The 19,135-nt window shown below is 45.2% G+C and overlaps 1 protein-coding gene across 1 annotated transcript; it reads right to left on the reverse strand.

Moving 5' to 3' along the window:
• Positions 1-375: 375 nt before the first annotated feature.
• On the reverse strand, positions 376-18,928 carry tle3a (TLE family member 3, transcriptional corepressor a). The gene is made up of 21 exons (XM_082540309.1): positions 18,239-18,928; positions 17,479-17,665; positions 16,798-16,898; positions 16,521-16,584; positions 15,146-15,190; positions 10,924-10,986; positions 10,586-10,690; positions 7,292-7,496; positions 6,881-6,888; positions 5,220-5,342; positions 4,954-5,004; positions 4,723-4,875; positions 4,125-4,257; positions 3,843-4,018; positions 3,642-3,715; positions 3,304-3,553; positions 2,814-3,061; positions 2,571-2,718; positions 2,326-2,476; positions 2,047-2,123; positions 376-1,745 (listed from the first exon to the last, which is right to left on the reverse strand). Exons 2-21 carry the CDS (start codon positions 17,500-17,502, stop codon positions 1,638-1,640), a joined length of 2,307 nt encoding a protein of 768 aa, XP_082396435.1. The 5' UTR covers positions 17,503-17,665; positions 18,239-18,928; the 3' UTR covers positions 376-1,637.
• Between the last annotated feature and the right edge of the window lie 207 nt (positions 18,929-19,135).

A 19,135-nucleotide genomic window follows, 5' to 3' on the forward strand; every position in this document is an offset into this window, starting at 1 on the left:
GACACGTGGTTTTATGCCAGGCTGCGTTCTGGAACATTTCTTGGATGGCTTCAGTAACTTTCTGGAGGCTTTTTCTTCTTTTTAAAGTGAGCCTACCCAAACAAATAATAGTAACATTTGGGCACATACACCTGTTGAGATTAAAATTTGAAAAAAAAAGAAAAAAAAAGGTTTAGATTTGCAGGTAGTTAAGCTATTTCTGCATGTTTGGTCATGACGCTAAGGTGGATTCTGTTGGCAACTTCATCTTCAGTCATACACTCAATTTAATGCTTTACAAAAAAAGAGCTAATAACCATATTACTCCAAAGTCTCCAACTAATCCTTGGAAATCTACCACAGCGAGACCACAGCACTACAGAAATCCAGTCAAGATAAATTTTATATAAAACAGTTTATTGATTTATCAACAACTGTCAGCTGTACAGTCCTTATGGATGATGCCACATGTATGCTACACAGTCTTAACTTGTGTTTATGATGAGACCATTCCCGTCTATGAGAAGATTGTAGTGAATATTATGAAATACTGAAGAAAGCAAAGAATACACCCAAAATGTCGAACGTGGTAATGGCGTTGCCTGCGTCCTTTATGAGTAACCAAGTCTTGCGTATCAGTCACAGGCTCGCAAACACAAGCGGCAATAACGATCTCTAATAGACTGATGGCTAAACTTTGCAGAGTGGAGCAAAGTTTTCATACAGTGGTTGAGTCAACAGAGTGAGCTCAAGTCACAGCTGCTTCTCTCTAAAACCCATCAATCCGACAGTTGATATAAATCCATTTTGATGTTATAGACAGGAGCCAGGGTTCAGTGAAAGGTCTTCATTTCAAAGCTGAAATTCTGCTGATCAGGGTCAAAAGGGTAAACATAACTGGAAACCATGATTTTTTTCCTCCCTACAGAAAAAAAAGCCTTTCCAGAATTCTCGACTGCAAAAATCCATGGGACAAATGTCTGTGATACAGCAAATAGCGAAGAAAAAAAAAAGCCTTTGTCAGGGAGAAAAAAAAATACAAATTAGATTTCCGAAAAGGTCATTTTGGACAAGGAACATGAAAAAAAAAAAAAAAAAAAGCCGAGGAGGGGGAAAAAACTGAAATAGAATATCCTCTTACAAAGTCCTAATCTAATTTCCATCCCCGGAGGGGACAGAAAATCACGGAGAGAACAAGAAAGAACCATCACAAGCGTAACTGGACACCAAAATATAAATCTATAAAAGGCCTTTTATTACTCCATTATGTACACTTTTCACAGGACCTCCAAGGAGAAGCTCCAGAGCGAAGCGCCGCTTCTACTTGTGTCATGGAACTTTATCTCCACATTAAAAAGGACGAATAAAAAAAGAAATATCCAACAAACAGAAACAGCAAGACATTATTTTCTTCTCGGTGCCTTGGGAAACTGCACTCGCTGTACAAGTGTTAGTTGTATGAGTGAGGAAGGGCAGAGCCGAAGGACACAGCATCCAGTGCCACAATAACACCACCATCCATTTTCGTCTGGCACTGCCAAACTTCCTGCCCATCCACCTTGGAGCTGCAGGCAACATCCATGCTGTCTGTGTGAGGGAAGGAGGATGGAGGAAGTGTCTACTGTTCCTGAGCATGCTCCGATCCAAAGCAGTCTCTTCTAATAGATCACTTCATACACAGTGGCCTTCTTGTCACCAGAGCCTGTCACGATGTACTTGTCGTCTGCAGAAATGTCACAGCTCAGGACAGATGAGGACTCCTTGGACTGTTTAAAGAAAAGCAAACACACACACAAAAAACACTTTAATCTTGGAGGCAGTCAAACTTAAATGTTGCTGAGTAAGTTAAGTGGTGAAAATTAGCTGACTTCATGGCAAGATTAGATTGCACTGACATCAACTTCTGGCCTGACGGGCCTCAAAAAGGCGTCTTTGTCAGGTCAATAATTCAGGTTCAGTTTTCACTGATAGGATAGTCCTGTCAGACAGCGGTCGTTTTGCCCTTCCTCTTAGAGATCTGTGTGTACGTTTGGCCTGGCTACAGACAGAGTCCATTGATCTGCATACCTGGAATATGCTGGCGCCATAAGGAGTCCTCCAAGCATTCAACAGATTGTCCTTCCCGGTGCTTACGAACCATTTACCTGCAAAGACAACAAAAGTGCCATCAGGACACTTTTCACTAACAAGTAATAGGAAAAGTACCTACAAATGAAGAGTAGCCTTGAGATGACAACAAGCATTTACGCTATTTTAAAAAAGGCACTAATAAGGACAGGCAAAGGGCTCTTCACAGTTAAATACGGTCAGCTTTATCTGATGCTCTTTTTGTGTGTTTGTTCATACCGCAGTAGGCAAACTTGAGGGAAAGGACACAGCTTTCGTGCAGGTGGAGCTGATACTTGTCAGGCTTTGAATGGTGGAGCACTTCCACGTTGCTGCTCTCCATTCCCACAGCAAGCCACTCGCCAGTCGGACAGTAGCCCAAAGAAAAGATCTGGAGATCAAACAGGACAATAATTACAGACAGTTCTTCGGCCGAAAGGAAAACAGACTCCAGGTCTGGCCCCTTGCATTATGCAGCGTTGTACCTGTGAAGTGAAGTCGTGCTGCTGCAGCTGTCGACCCTCTCTCAAATCCCAGGAGCGAACAGTGTTATCGAGACCACCTGTCCACAGCTTAGTGCCATCATGGGATATGTCAATACAGCTAGCACCATCCGTATGACCTTGAAACTGCCTAAAATCAAAATCGGAAGGCATACAGACAGTTATTGACATTATCTTTTAAATTGACTCAAGCCCACATACTGCAAATAAAGTTTTGTTTCCGACCTAACGAGAGTCTGGTTATGCAGGTCCCAAACGGCAATGTTTCCATCACTGCAGCACGAGAAGCAGACTTTGGCATCAGGGCTGATGGCCAAGGCGTAGCACGCCGGGGCTGAGGAGGTGAGCTCAGCTTTGATCCGCGGTGTCTGGGAGGCCAGATCCCAGATGGTCAGTGTGCTGGCCTCGCCTCCGACAATCAATGTGCGACCATCAGGCAGTAGCTTACAGGAGCGGATGTAGTTATCCCTGTTCTGTTGCACCGAGGACAAAGCAAATCAATACATGTTCAAGGCAGTGGAGCTAGGGAGAGCTTTAGAAACAAACAAATCATGGGCGGAGGATAAAAAACGTCCTGTCATAACAAATAAACCAAAGATTGAACCTCAAACCTAATCTGAACTATGTGAATAAGTGTTTGGCTTGTTAATTTTTTTCTAGTGTTGAATGAAATAACATGTGTGTAAACATTAAGAAAAGCTGATGAGGTCCTCACCAAACAGTCCAGCTGGGACACGGGGCTCTTGCTGCCTGGTTGGCTCATGTCCCAGATTTTGACACAGCCTTTGCCACCAGTGTAAACGTGACGTGTGGGGTTGCTAATGGTGACAGCACAGACCACCTCACCATGGCTCAGTGTGTTGATCTGACGGGCGTGGCGTGGAATACCGGGACCAATGAGGGCGTCGGGTGGGAAGGGCACAGGCTGCATTTGACCATCTGCGCTGACATGGAAGGAGTACGCTCTGAAGGAAAAGACACGTGCCTGTCAGTATTTGATATCAGCTGTGTTACAAAAAAATTGATCTGCAACATATCTAGGGAGACACTTACGGTTTTCCGCCAGAAATAGATGTGAGGCTGGCTGGGAGGCCCGGGGCTCTCATGTGGGTGTGAGGATCAAACCCCTAAAAGATGATATGGGAATGTTTGACTAACATACTCAACTGTTATCAGAGTAAAATCCCTCATTGCATCCTGTACATGACTTTTAGATGATCCAAAACTACAGAAAAGGAAAGGGAAAGCCTTTACCATGGGAGTGCGTCCATAGGCTGCTGCTGCTGCAGCGCTCATCTGAGGGGAGATGTGCAGACCAGCATACACCCCAGGGCTAGTCAGGCCTCCGTTCATTTCATGATGGCCCATCATAGCAAAGGGGGTAGGATAGGACCCTGCAATGGATAGAGGTGTGCGCAAAGCTGGGGCTGCTGTAGACAAAGACAGGAGATGGAGATCGGTTTGTGGCCTAACAGTTTTGCAAATAATGGAAAAAAAAGATCTCAGTTTCTGTAAAGTGAAGAGAATGGTACCAACCGAGAGCTTCCATGCCTGGTGGCTTGCCCAGGATGGGTCTGAGCCCAGGAGTCGAGCTGGTGCCAGGGGTGGGGGCATCGTTTCGGGGGGTGGGGGTGTTGGATTTGAGACCAGGCGTGGAGGATTTGTCATTCTGTCAAGGGAACGAGAGAGCAAGCACAATCACAATCCCGGAAACCAGGCACTGTGCACTGACAATTTGAAAGCAAACTGAACTTAATCCAATCTAATTCTGACAACCCTCATAGTCCTGCAGAGCCATAAACTGCTATTTATTCTAAAACCTATTATGGTCACAATGGAGATGGGGACGTTTTTATCCCCTTACTGCTTTGGCTTTAATCTTTTAGTGAGGCAGAGGGAAAAATCCTGGAATAGTTAAATACATTGAGCTATTAACAGAGAAGACCTGACTGATCCTGATGCGGGACAATATTATCCCTGACGTTTAGTCATGCACTTAAAGCACAGACAGCCACTGCTAATCCACTGCAGAAAACGTCCTAGATCTATTTGCACATGTCCCTTTGGTCTCTCAGCAATTGTCATTTAAAACCCTTTCTGTCCCAGTTTGTCCACAACTCTTTTGATGTCTTACATGACTGAGCTCCTTAGCCTTGGAGGAAGGGGTGCTTCCAGATGACGCCACTGATGCGGGGCTGTTGGGTGTGTCTTTCTTTGGGGGGCGGGGCTTGTCAATACCATTTTCAGGTGGTGAGTGGGCTGGGCTTGCCCTTGGAGTGGCAGGATCCTGGAGAAACACACCAGTAATATTTACATAAGAGCAATGTCACATCAATGTGCTACGAACAATTGCTGTGCAGCTCACCTCATTGGACACATCGACCACCAAGTCGTCGCTTTTCTCTCCGTCACTGTCCTGTAACAATAATTAGTAATCGTTTAACTTAACACACACAGATGGGGAAAAATTAAAGCACAGACTCCAGGGATGTTGTTCTCTGGTCTAAACTTCATTAGTTTTTTAAATTAAATTGTGAACCTAAAGCAATTTTTTAAGTCACCATTCATAAGCATATTCATAAGCATAAGCATATTTCCCCGTCATGCTGAACTACTCCTTCAGGGACTTACATATCTACTCATGCTGTCCTTCTCCTCCACTTTGCGTTTCTTAGAATCCAAGCTGTAGTCTGAGGAGCTGCGATGCTTCTCACTGGCTGTGCGTAAGCTTTCTGATGGGGATATTGAGTTATTCTGCAAAAGGGGAAAAACCAAACACACTTTATTACCATTTTGTCTTCCTTCTGTAAGAGAGCGCAGCAAGTCACTCATCCATTACAAATTCACAGAGAACACACTGTGCCAATCCAAACACTAAAAATGCCTTATTCACACAATGATGGATACGGCGGACTCTTAAAATGCAGCTGTAGGCCAGCTCCAAACAGTACCCTGACACCAGCCAAGCCCAATCTCGCACACAAGCCTGTCCCTGGCCACACAACAGAATGGGCTGTTATCTGAACTGAATGGAGGAGGGCTTGTTTTCCGAGCTGGGCTCCCTCCTCCTCATAACTGGACAACAAACAGCCTCACAGGGACATGAGCAGTGTGTTGTAGCTGAACAGAGGGCCTTTTCTCCGGAGTCAGTCAGGCTGAGCGTGAGAGAGAGAGAGAGATAGAGATGGGAGGAGAGAAAAACGAAAGTAAAGCGAGAGAGAGGGGGGAGAGAACCTATATGTTTTGGGTGCTGGGCATTGATTGCCGTAGTGCGCTTGGGCACCATGTCAGCTGAGGCTTTGAGCTCAGATAAAGAAAGAGAATCTATATCCTGCCAGTGGGCACGGCAGCGTGGGACTGACTGGTGCTTCTTCATGGAGCCTGCCCACACAAGCTGGGACAGCTCACTCTAAATGCCAAAAGAATGGGAGGCTTTAGGCAGGTGTCCAGCAGCTTTCACAGGAGTTTGCCACTTGCCTGTAAACTGCCAAGTTCTCCCGATTCTCTCTGTCCCTCATCTGAGGACCAAAGCGAAAACATGGACTAAGTCAGCGGCGACTCAGAGAAGTGAACAATGGCTGATGGACTAGCAGTCTGGGCAAAAAGCCACTGTCTGCATAATGGCTGACCTTTAAAGAGATGCTTAGCGTGACTCATTAGCCAAAGTCACCATTCTACTATCAGATGACCAGGGACGAGAGCACAGAAACAAAACAGGCCCGCTAATCGCCCCAGGACTTCCATTTCTTCAGACATGACTGCACGTATTCAGCTGGCCCGGCCTACAGAAACACAATCTCACAGGCCCATCACAAGCCATCATAGATCGCAGCATTTCAAATATAACACTTTAGCAGGCCCAGCCAGACGAGGTGGAGAAGAAGAAAAAAAAGAAAAGAAAAACAAAACAAAACAACACTCCATTTGTGTTCATAAATATTCATCACATGCCAAGAAGAAGAAAGAGAGAGAGCTGGTAAACAAGGGAGACAGTAGAAGGGATCAAATAAATCCTTTAAGAAGGGGAAGTCCAAGCCCTTCTTTAATTGTGATGAAATTACAAGGCTTCTAATCTATCTCACATGATACCAGTCATTTCCCCTTCTGGATTAAACACACACGATTTATATTCCAGACCTCATTTTCCATTAATCATTTTATTGAACTCAGATTACACCGCATGAAATCAGTATATGCATGCACTGATGGAAGGCTCTACTTGACACTTGCAGCGCAGATGAAAATGTGATGAATTACAAAAAAGCAAAACGAGTGCGGCTCGGGAAACTTACCGTGCTCTCTGTGTCGCAGACATCACGGTGGCGTCCGAGGTAAAGATGAAACCAAGCGGAGCAAAGAGAAAAACAAGTCACTTAGCACATCATAACAGATGCTTCTAGCCGAATGTGTGACAATCAACTGCAGGGCACAAGGCCCCTCTTATCGGCGTGTATTGGAGCTGCTGAATAGCTTATGCAGTCATGGGCTGGGAATGTACCAGCTCATTACCCAGACAGAATGTGAACAGACAGGATGTGCTCCTCACCTAAGGACCCTATGATTGTGAGAGTGAGAAGCACTCAGCACTAAATTGGTTTATGTCAGTTTAACATCTTTTCAGAACTGCTAAAATTAATATGCCTTTTGATTCTCGCAAATAATAACTAGCTAACAAAGCTATGGGGCCGAGCTCTTCTTCTCACCTCGGTGTTCGAGATCATGGTGGTTCTTTTCATCCTTTACTGGGAGGTGGGCTTGGCTCCCTAGAGCTCCTAGCGCCAGCAGCCCTGATCCGGAGCCCGTCACAGGGGGGATGCCAGGGGGCTGCAGGCCCGAGGGGTGAGGCGGCAACTGGACTGGAGGCCCATGGGCAGCATGGGAGAGGTGCTGTGCCTGGAGCTGCTGCTGCTGTAAGGTGACAGGGAGATAGACAGACAGACAACAAATGGGTTGGAGGAAAAGGGCGAGGAGAAACCACCAACTAAGCACGAGGCTAAACCCCAGATGATATTAGCACATTCACACGTCTATTACTGTCAGGAACACACAGCAATCCCCCTCAGTGCTATTTCCATACCAGGCCAGGGTGGCATAAGCCCTAGATCTGTGCTGAGGCGAGTAAAACCTATAACTGCCTGACCACTCTCAGCATGTGTAACACACGAGGCAGAGGTGCTCAAGTTATCGAAATAACCCACTAATCGCAGTGTATTATTGAAAACAACTGAAATATTTTTCATTCTACTTTATCCAAAAGGGAAAAAAGTCTGCTTCAGCCACATCTTAAAAGAGAAAATCATTATGCTTAAAGGTAAACTGGCACATATTCTACTGCAACAACACAACTCCTGTGCCTCTGTGATTTAAGCGATCAGAATACAAAACTCTGTGGAAATCTGTCTGTGGGCTAAACAATACCCGCTTTTCAAACACATCCAGTGTCTGTTTACTGATCTCATAGTCACATTTCTGGATTGACGGAACATGAATCATTTGCGCACCCAAACTTTAAGAGACTGCGGGAACACAGAGTGCTAGAAGCTGGCACGCCTTCCCTCTCACTCTGAGTCTTTGAGTGTGTTTCTGAGTGTGTGTCTGGAAGGCTGCTGCGGGAGCGAGGACCAGGGGTCCCATGCTGGCACTCAGTCAACCCTCCAATACTCAGCATCAATATTTGAAAGGCACAGGGAAATAGATGGGAGTTAAAAGGCACTCAGCATGGAAGTAAGCAGTTTAAAGCAAGGTTAAATAATACTTAGCTGAGACACCAATAAAAACATCAGCAATTTATTACCCGTATACGAGCCAGCTGAATAATTCAGATGCTGTTACAGCACACTCCTCTCTCTTTTTACAAGACGGATTTCAATCAGTGGCCATTTATGGCCATTTCAGGAATATTAGAATCTTTGTAATGACCAGGGAGGTAGTGCGACGCATAGAAGACGGTGGTGGGCAGGCCTAACACATAATTAAAAATACATTAACTCAGCAGGAACTCCTAAATTCTGTAGCAGGAATACAAAATACTTAGTGCTTAAATATGTCCTTAGAAATATAATCCACATTGTTCTTTTGTTTTTCTGTTGTAGAAGTAGAGAGGACTAGCATGACTAATAGCTAACTTTTTAACTTGCAACCTTGTGCTTTGTTACATGGGGCAGATGTCAATCCAATTACAAAACGTACCCAAGACAGACACAGCTCTCTCTCTCTCTCCGTGTCTGTCTGGGAGCCTAAGAGAGCGAGTGTGTTATAATATTGTGTCCATGAGGGAAATTAAGGAGCCAGTTCATTGGCAGGGGAGAGCCATCCTTGCTCATTGTGTTTAATGAGGCACTGATGGGTAATAAGCATGGCTGATCAGCAACAGCCCTCATTACAGGGGCCATAAATGAAGACAATAATAAATAAATAAAGGAGTCTGGCCTATTTTCTCTAATTTAATATTCTAAGATAAAGACCTACTCTTTGCTCCTTTTTCCTCTAACTGAGTGTAGTTTAAAATGCCTTGTTTATGACGCGGATATTTTGGGTATTTTCTAATCTGCCAGAAAACGCTGCTTGTCAGGTTCATCTCAACACATGCAGCTGCCCCAGTTTCATTCTATTAATGGCCCTCAGCTCCATCAATAAGACATGCAGCTGGCTCCTGGATGCTTCCTGTCTACCTGGCACGCTCTTTCACCTTGCTTTACAAAATACATGAGGATTTTGGCATGCCTACAGAGCTTCTTCTTAATGAATAACTAATGGCAAGGTATTCGTAAAACATACAGTGGTTACATTTCCTCCTCCTCTGACGTGAGCGACCTGAGTGACCCGGGTGGGAGCTTTACTGTTTCATAAAAACTGTCCTGGTTCCCACAAAAGACCACAAACTAAAACTGAGCTTGTCAGATAGCTCATAAAATGTTTTCTTAATGCTTTGAAAGCCCAAAAAGGCACAGTCAGATGATGAAAAATACAAATTCAAATGTACAACATCCTAGTACTGTGATGCTCCAAATGTGAAAATCATATAGAACACAAAAAGCCCCACTAGTGAAATCTCCTATTCTTAGGAACTACTGCAGCAGCTGCTCTTCCAAAAACTGTAATAAAGCATCCATTTCAGTCCAACAGAGGAGTAACAAACAGTTTTCCATCACCTCAAGACACCCACTCAGGCAAATTCTAGGGAGCAGTTATCCAGGAACAAAAGGTCACCAAGGGGGTTATTAATTGAATTCCAATATCTGCTTCCAGTCATCAAGTGAGCCTTTAGGCTAGTCTTCTGTGTGCGCCGGAGAGTCTACAGTAGTCACAAGATCACAGACAGTTTGAGCTTTCTATCACAGGTGAAACCAATCACTTTCATTATAGCACGCCAGGGTCAGCACAGCTGATCAATGAGGAGCAGATGGCGTTTGGAAGCCACGATGAATGCAGCGGATTACAGCTCGCTGCCGTGGCGTGAAAAGAACTGTGCAGCGGAGCCGTGGTGGCTGACGACTGTCTGTGCTGTCTCAGTTAGCTTGCAGTGCTGGCTGTGTTTAGTTCACCCTCAGCCTTTTAATTCCCACAGCAATCCAGGTCAACTGTGAGAGATGAGGCTCCTCATTAAAACCTTAGCCAATTAAAGCAATACGAGCTGCGAAGGGGGATCTCGAGAGCTCTCAGGCTCGCATTTATCAACACACAACAAGGCATTGAAGATGCCACCGAGGCCAAAGCTAAAGCAATGCATGAGTCTTTTTTTGGTTTGTTTTTGGGGTGTAGTTGCCAATATTAATAGTTTCGTTTGAATTTAATAGTGAAAAATAAGTCATGAAATGAAAAAAAAAAATAGTGATGACACATTTGATTTAAAAAGAGGCAAATCTGCACTATAAGTGTAGCAAGTGGTGTATTACAATGTGTTCACTCAACAGTTCAGACTACTCGGTATATGAATTTGATGTGAAGGTTTGCCCCTACCCAAGGTCAAATAAAGGAATAAAAGGGGGTATACACACGGTGAGAGGCAGATTGGGAAGTCCACGTACCCCGATGATGGCATTCAGCTCAGTCATAGTCACCTGCTTAGCCCTCTCTACTGCCTGAGCAACCTGCTGTTGGTGCTGTGGACAGACATTTGCAAAAGATTATTTATCACACATCCACACTTGCTCATCTATGAATTTCACAGTTTTTTTCCAAAGCAACACTAAAATTATAAAGGTGAGATAAAATGCTCTTAACCACAATTATTCCCAAAAGCAAGGAGTATTATCTTAAGGGTACAGGCAACAATAAGTGGCGTTGCTTTAGTAGTAAACTGTGACACCGTTTGGAAACCGGGCTCAAAACTCACCTCTTGTGACAGGAAAGGCATAATTTGAGCTAAAATTGCGTTGAGCCGTTTGGCAATCTCCGTCTGGAAAACAAAGAAAGGGGAGCAAAATGAGATGGTAAAGTATGAAAGAAACAGTGACTTCATATAACCCCGCCTTTAATGTTTACACCGATTAAGTCAATTACTGCGGCAATCAGAACTGCTTGACTCAACATCCTCTAAACAGCGTGATATTGACATTTGAAATATTTAAAACATTAGGAGAGCCCAGGGGGATGGAGCACAGCTGTGCTAAGAGTGCACTCCATGCTAAACGGATATGAGCAGGCAGAGTGCTGCTGTGTTGAGAGGATCCTCTCTCACTCTGCCCTTCTTCCCCTCATCTGCGAATGTGCTGTCCTGCAGTTAACCTCAGAGTTAAACCACACAACCACACCCCAGGAAGGAAGGCCTACTAACTACAGCGCATTGTTTACTTACATGTAACGGTGTGGGGAATTTACATTAACAATTAGGACTGCAGAGAATGCAAAGACAAACGGTAATAACATTGTAGGGGAGACACCTTCAATCAATACCATTAAGCAAGCAGCCTGTGTCGTAAGTGGCGTTTGCTAAAGCTACAGCTTTAGCCCAAGCCGTTTCTCACTGCAATCAAGCACCCAGCCCACCAACCTCATAGCCTCCCAACATCCACGACGCCCTGCCTCCATTCTTCTGCTTGTCTACCAACTGCCATGGCAACGGCTGCAGCCCTATCTTGCTGGGATCATTATGCAAATGGCACCTCTGCTTGACCGTAACAGGCTTTAAAATCATATTACGTGCTTGGAGGCAGGTCATTAAATTGAATTTTCAGCCTGTCGATCACATGAACGTACCAAATGAATGGTGGATAAAAAGAGCAGTAGGAGGTGGTGTGCGGGGAAAGATCGGGGGCGGGGGGCTATGCTCCACGCCCCCCACCCCCTCCAGTCTCCTGTAAAAACACTGCACAGCCGGCCTGCTATGCCTCTCTTTCTCCTTCCAGGGAAAGGAGATGAGACTTTCAGGTTCAAGCTCTGCACTGGGAGCAGAAAAATAACAGCGCCAAAGCTACATCATCTTTGGAATTTATGAGCCGCAGTTCAACCCAGGGCCACTGCAGAACACAAACACATCACAGGGATTTTCTCTGATTTTTCATTTGGAGCAGCAGCACACACAATGTACTTTGCAGACCGCTAGCTTATTTATTACACATGGCAGAAATGCCAGGCAGTTTTGGCAGCCAGACATATTACCTCTAAGCAGAGCCAGAGAGATTGGAGAGTAATGTCCAACAGAACGAGACCTGCTGACCCAAGCTGCAACATGGATAGCCACTTAGCCAGTCAAGCCAGCAGGACAACCAACAACAAGCTGAAGATGCAATATCAGATGAAGCCGCGGATCAGATGCAATAATGCCAAACAAATATATGGCAGCATGTGTCACAGGAAGTACAATAGTCCAAAAGATAACAATGACTATAACTTGATTATTGCCCGCAGACAAAAAAAAAGAAAAAGAAAAAAAAGAAAGAGACTGAACTGCGGTCCCCTTTGGCACACAATAAATGTGACCTACAGGTAATAAAGATAAATGTTTTACGAGCGCTGGTATTAATGCAACGTAGTAAGTGTTCTAGAAAGAGCTGAAGGAGCCCCACAGAAATGGTCGAAAAGCGACAGGACCCGTATAATCCATGTTTGTTCAGATAAGCCATGTAAATAGCAGTCGGACATTTGACAGGATTTGCAGAAAGGCCTCGAGCGCACGGCCCATTCCTCTGTAGCTTAGTGTCATGGTGACAGCTGGCTGGGAAAGGTCAGGAGGTGGCTGATCCACTCTGCCCTAAACAACTGGCAGTCTCTACACTCTCACAGCACAACATGCAAATACACGGAAAAGGCAACAACTCAACTCGCCACTGCTGTCAAAATAGATACGGTGCAGAGCTGGGAGGATTTCTTTTTTTCCCCCCTGCCGGCAGATAAAAATTGGGCTGTTGTCACTTTAAGCAGATGACAGCTTGGCCCTTGAGAGGCTGGCTTTGCACTGCCGCTACACAATTACAGGTACTCGGACCTGTGTAGCACCACTTTAAGAGCACTCTCGGGCTGGCTTGTCAATGGTGTGCAGAGAGGTATTCGCCTGTTGCTATCAGCAATGGGAAAATGGACTCGAGACACTGATGAGTATTAAATGTAGAGCGAAAACAAGTGGTGGCTCTGGTCACATGATCCATCTATAAACAATACTTGACTAGTCCCATTTAGAGGCTCGGCAATTTTGACAGCGTTGCCTCATGTCAGGTTTTCAGAGTAAGAAGAAAAACATCAGAGTTTGTTTAAGCCAAAAAATGATGCTTCCACTAAACCAGTCTTTGATAAAGAAGTGTAGTGAGTCCAGAATTAGTTTCTAATTGGCATTTAAAGTTATTGGTATTGATTTGAAAAATGCTGAAAAGCTGCATAAATGAATACGTGAGTCACTACTGTGATTAGTCTTGTCAGCTGCAGCAGTCGAGCTGTGTTTTTTTTTCCTAAACAAAGCATGACACAATCTAAAAAACAATAAACTTATTCTAACAAAAACAGCATAAGAACATAACCGTTGTTGTTACGCCACATCTTAAAGTACAGTCAAGTAACTTTTCTGCTTATGTAAGTGAAACTGACACCCAACAGTTCACACCCTGAAATTATTACACTGCAGTCCAGTCCCACATGACAGATTGGGGATATGGAAGTACTGATGGCTTGGAGAGCCACAGTTCCTCCAACCACTTTTCACTGCACGCCTCTTTTGTATGAAGACTGCAGACAGCCTGTTGGCTGACCAAGTTTGCTTTGGCGCTCGCCACGGCAGATACTTTGCTACTTAGCAAATGATTCCTGCAGACATGGCTGCGTTACAGCCGTAGGTAACGACCTAATCTGATTGACTCTTAGCACCATACAAGCCCCAAACCCCATGCAGCTCTTGGAAAACAAGCACCATATGAAGATAATTACCAGCTGACATCATGCAGCAGAAATTAGCAGTTTGCATCGACAAACTGACATGGCTGATAGAGAGGGATCAGATAACACCACCAACGTCAGTCTAAGCTTTGCCCGTGTACGCATTCTGAAATGTGAATTATGTCCCTGCACAGTAATGAAAAAGGCACAGTTAGAGGAATGAATTTCCTCACCATGGAATAAATCTCCTGGCAGGAAAATAATATGCCTGTGTGCATCCAATAATCCATCCCAACCCTGCCTGTTAACCGCTCCCCATCTTCTCCTCCTCCCCTGCCTGAGCTGTAAGCTGGGGGAGCTGCATGGACGGGGCCCACACTGTTTGCTCACAAACACGCCGTTCAGCAGGTTAGGGCCCCACTGATGAATTATTCAAGCGCTTCCATCAGCTCTGTTGAGGTTCCTGATAAAAGTCAGGCGCTAAAATGGATCAGTCGATTAACCTGTTTACACAGAGCTGGGCTGTTGCCCCGCCTCCAGCTCTATTCTCCAACTTGTCTCCTGATACCATCCCCCCCACCTCTCTCCTCTGGTTGGCGATAAGTGCCTGACAGAAGCTATCAGAAGGGCCTGAGCCCTGACAGACATGTGGAAGTGTGACACACAGACACTGATGGATCGCCCTAACACGCCAACCCACCGTGTCGCCAACGCTGTCATTATAACCAAGCCAGGCAGTCGCAGGGGGGCGCGGGAACATAGACAATGAAATGTCACTCATTCACACAATCTCTATCACTTCAGTGCGATTTATCTGCAGAGACATACAAGATAGGATCTTCTGATAAAGATAAGACCACAAAGAAGTGACTAAAGGACTTTTGCTCTGCTGGTGTAATTACTTTATCCTGAAAAAAAGAAATACTGACCTATCAGAGGGCCTCTCTTTTTAATCATTAAGTCAAAAGGCTAAGCCTGCCAAAGTCTACCTTTAATCTTATCAGAAAGCTGAGTCAAATCCCGGATGCACAGCATATGCAAATTTCCAATAACGGCTCACAGCACTTGTACAAGCTGTGGCAGAAGTTTGGGGTTGTGTTGTTGTTTGTGTGCAGTGGATCTGCCTGTTTTCAGACCATTACTGATGCTCAGTTCAGCTCACAGCCTGTAAGTGGCTCCGCCTGGATCTGACATCCCCTGACACCGTGGAAAACCAATGAGCTGAAAAATATGAGCAGCACTGTGATACGTACCTGCTTGTGCATCTCAATGTTCAGCCCGTAGGACATCTCGTAATACTGAAATGAAAGCAGGGATTTAATTGTGGTTAGTGACGTCAGCGCAGTTACAAGATCTGATGATATTTATTACGTGTAACAACAGGCGAGTGTTTTTGCGCTCTACACTCATGAGACTGGCGTAACCTTAATGTAATTATCGCTGCGCTGATTCCATCACGGTCAGGGTTTGAACACTATAACGCCTATATAAAAAGTGTTTTTACAGGAAAAGGAGATACGTTATAAGATCAGATAACAAAAGGATTTCTTTGAGCAGCTCAGAGTGAATAGCCAATAAATCAATGCTTCGCTGTTTGCAGTGTGGGCGGAAAAGAGAGGGTTAGAGTTATTGATCAGCTTAAGCCCTCAGATCCCTGTGATGTTTGTTTACTTAGAGTAACGCGGTTGCTCAACACTTATTTCCAGCCAGGTCAGTCTGTCTGGCTGAAATGTAATCCGCCGAGCCCACAAGTGGCAGCCGGAGCAGAAATGGCTTTCCAGTCAGCGTCTATTTGATGAGGCCAATGCATTATTCAGTCCATTAGCTTCTTCGAAAATTACTCTCAAACAAGAGAGCCATTCTGTCTGAGATCAGAGCCCCACAGCCATGGCGTAACCTGACACCGAGCGCTGGCTGTGGGATACTTCCCAACATGTTTACCTAACCTCCTGCTTGTCAGGCCGACATGCTGTTTTCCTCTGAGCAAAAAAAAAAAAAAAGAAGTTTAATTTAAGGCTGCATGCATTGGTTTAAATAATTCCCGGTGTGTTTACCTGGGATAGCCTTCTTAGTGTGTCATGTCTGAGCTAATTTTTGCGTCAGGGGCACACCTATGTTTTTCTAAAAGGCTACTTTAAAAAAAAAAAAAAAAAAGCAAGCTAATGATTAAGGTTTACAAAGAAGCTGAGTATAAAGGAGACTGCAGTGTGCTCCACGTCCTCCATTTTGTTTACTGTGGTGTATTTTCCCACACGCTGCTCTGGGCCTCCGCCCTCAGCTCACACCTAATTTATGGCCATGCATATGTCTGAGCGTGGAGTCTCCTAGGAGAATAATCAGATCAGCACACACAGAGGGCAACACTGCAGCCGACCCTTGGAGATCAGGGGCATGCTATAATGGAGCGGCAGCCCACTGCCGGCCGCCTGTCAGGAAGCGCTCCTCTGTAACAACCTGCTACATCAACCCCCACGGGGGGGCTTTCACAGGCCTGTACCTGCCACTCAGCCCGCCCTAACAACCACATAGGTGATCACAATAGCCCCGTCTCACTCCACCCCAACTAGATCTTCAACAAGCCGTGCAATCTGGAAACCATAATTGCTTTCAATTGTAACACAATCTTACCATGACATAGTGGCGCTGCATCTCTGTCTTCTCATTGGCCAGTTTGTCATACTCCACCTTAAGACTTAAAATAGGAGACCAGGTGTCATTTTCAAGCGTCTGTGGCACTTCAATCACTTAACCACTTAACAGAGATGTGCACAGGATAAAAACGGGGATGCTTTTAAAAAAACAAACATATATGCTCCTACAGAAGTCAACAGTCAAATATTAGCGTTAACCTCAAAATCCAATAGAGTAAATGTTGACACTGCCATTCTTTGAGTATAATCATTACCTGTGATACTGGGCTTGGAGGAATTGAAATTCATCTTTAATCCTGTCACAAGACTCTGCTACGGTGAATTTGAAGCCAGGCTGGCCAGGCTGATGTGGAGCCTGAAAGAGAAAAGAAAAGAAAAGTGGTTGTAAAAAAAAGAAAAAAAAGAAAAAAAGAGAGAGACAGAGAAAGTTTTATTCTGCATTGTGACCTGCTAAGGAGAGCTGAACAGTTCACACATTTAGACTCAGGCTTTTAGGATAACATCTCCTCTGCGGGAAGACATTACCACAAGGTCGGTCTGATTCACACCTCCAGGGGGTAATAACACATTAGCTTTCACACCAAATATGAAATGTAATTTCAAAAAAGAAATTCAAATCACCACCACCACTACCACCACCTGTCTTCACGTTCAGACACAGTCATATGCAAGTGTCTGGCTGAGTAAATATCTCCAGGCATACAAACAATCTGCATCCATTTAGTACTGACTGCATATTCCGATGAAGCATAAATGCACTGTAATGAAACCCATACAGAAATCTGATGACCTGCATTAAGAGCGGAAAACGCTTTGCAGGGCATGTTTCAGGAGAACGTGGGGGAGGACACGGCACAGGCAGGAACCATACACCAGCACCAGTGTTTTGTAATAAATATGCAATCTTCTCTAAGTATAGGTGAAGCGAGTCTTACCGGATGTCGGCCTTGTGGATACATCTTGAAATGTATCCTTTGTTTATCCCTCCAGTGTACAGGTCCTTTGGCAAAACGGGTGAAATTTGCTCACAGCCACACCAGTCTCAGCAGACAGGGCCGAGGGGAGTGAGGGAGGGGGGAGGCAGGGGATGAGGAGAGGGGGGGGAGGGAGGTCGTGAAAATCCTGTGTTGAGAAATGACGCGGTTTAATCTATAACCGTAAAAATAAAATAGAAAAAAAAAACCACACACACATACACTTTACACTGTTTACCAATAAGTAAGTAGTCACCACAGCACACTAGTCCCAGTTACCGCAGCAGTTCGAGCCGAGTCAGGGAAGCAGCACAACAGTCGAGCGCTTCTGTCTTCTTGATGACCTTATTCGGTCAGTGGTCAGACTCGATATCCTAACAAATCTCAACGTGCAGTTTAACATGATGCCAACACGTAGACGAGGTTGGAGAAGCCACTTATCCGCCGTGCAATTTTAATGCTCAGATCCGTTTCGTTCTTTAATAAAAATAATAATAATAAAAGGAAAAAAAAGAACGGAAACTGACTGCTGTTTGTGAAATGACCACCACCGCCCCCTCACCCGGTCCGTAGGACGTCTACAGGCAGGCCATAAGCGACAGCCGCTGGCTTGCACCTACTGTTTGACTCCCGCTCAGAGTCGTGGAAGCGGGGTCGAGCGTACGCCCAAAAATTAGACAAAAAACTAAGAAAGAAATCAACAGCTCTTGTAAATACGTACCCGTGCGTGAGTCCGAAGCGTCCGTCCGACTTCTGCTCCCGAAGAAAATACTGAGCAGGCTATAATTCATGCGTTTAATCCCTCCTAATGTAAGCCTGGTGGACGCAGTTTTCGTCAAGCATCCTCTCTCCCTCGCTCTCTCCAGAACGCACCCAGCCGGGCTGGGAGAAAAATTTTTAGTGCGGTCGGGCTCGATTAAACTATACTTTATTCTTCAACCGCGAACCTCCGAGGAATGTGCGCCTTCTGCGGCTGGTTAATCCCACAAAGAAGAAGAAGAAGAAGAAGAAAATAAATAAATATGCTTCCAAAATCTGTCTTCCGACTCGAAGAGGTTGGAGATTCTTTAAAAACGTAACATGGTACTCTCCACAATCTCGCGTTTCCCCCAGTTGTCCAGCTTACCCCGGTTGCCACACACAGGCAGCAGGGCTGAACTGCCGTGAAAGCGCCTATCTGTCCAATCGCATTACTCGGAAGGAATACGGCCACATCTGCCTATCGGAGAGCGACGGCCCCCACGTGGGGTGCAACGGTACATGACATCATCCCGCGGATCCACAAGGCATCATCCGTCCGTCCCACCGTGTACAACAGCAACAACAGCAGGCATTGATGTGCCGACGATGATATCCAAATTTGACAGAGACAGCGCAAATTCCACATCCGCGCTTCATTAGGGTGTTTTCCTTTCCCCCTCACTGTGTGTGCGCGCCTCCGACATAAGATGATGAATTTTTTTTGAGGGGGTAAGACCACCAGCGGGACGGGGGAGGAGGAGGGGTGGGGGTGTACGGTGAATTTTTATCCCCACACTCAGAAAAACGGATGAGGGGAGTGCTTCTTGTAAAACGTGGTTACAAAATACGAAGAAATGCTAACACGAAATATACAAAG

This window comes from Aulonocara stuartgranti (assembly GCF_965226115.1).
Source record: "Aulonocara stuartgranti genome assembly, chromosome: 7".
In the NCBI taxonomy this organism is placed as follows: Eukaryota; Metazoa; Chordata; class Actinopteri; order Cichliformes; family Cichlidae; genus Aulonocara; species Aulonocara stuartgranti.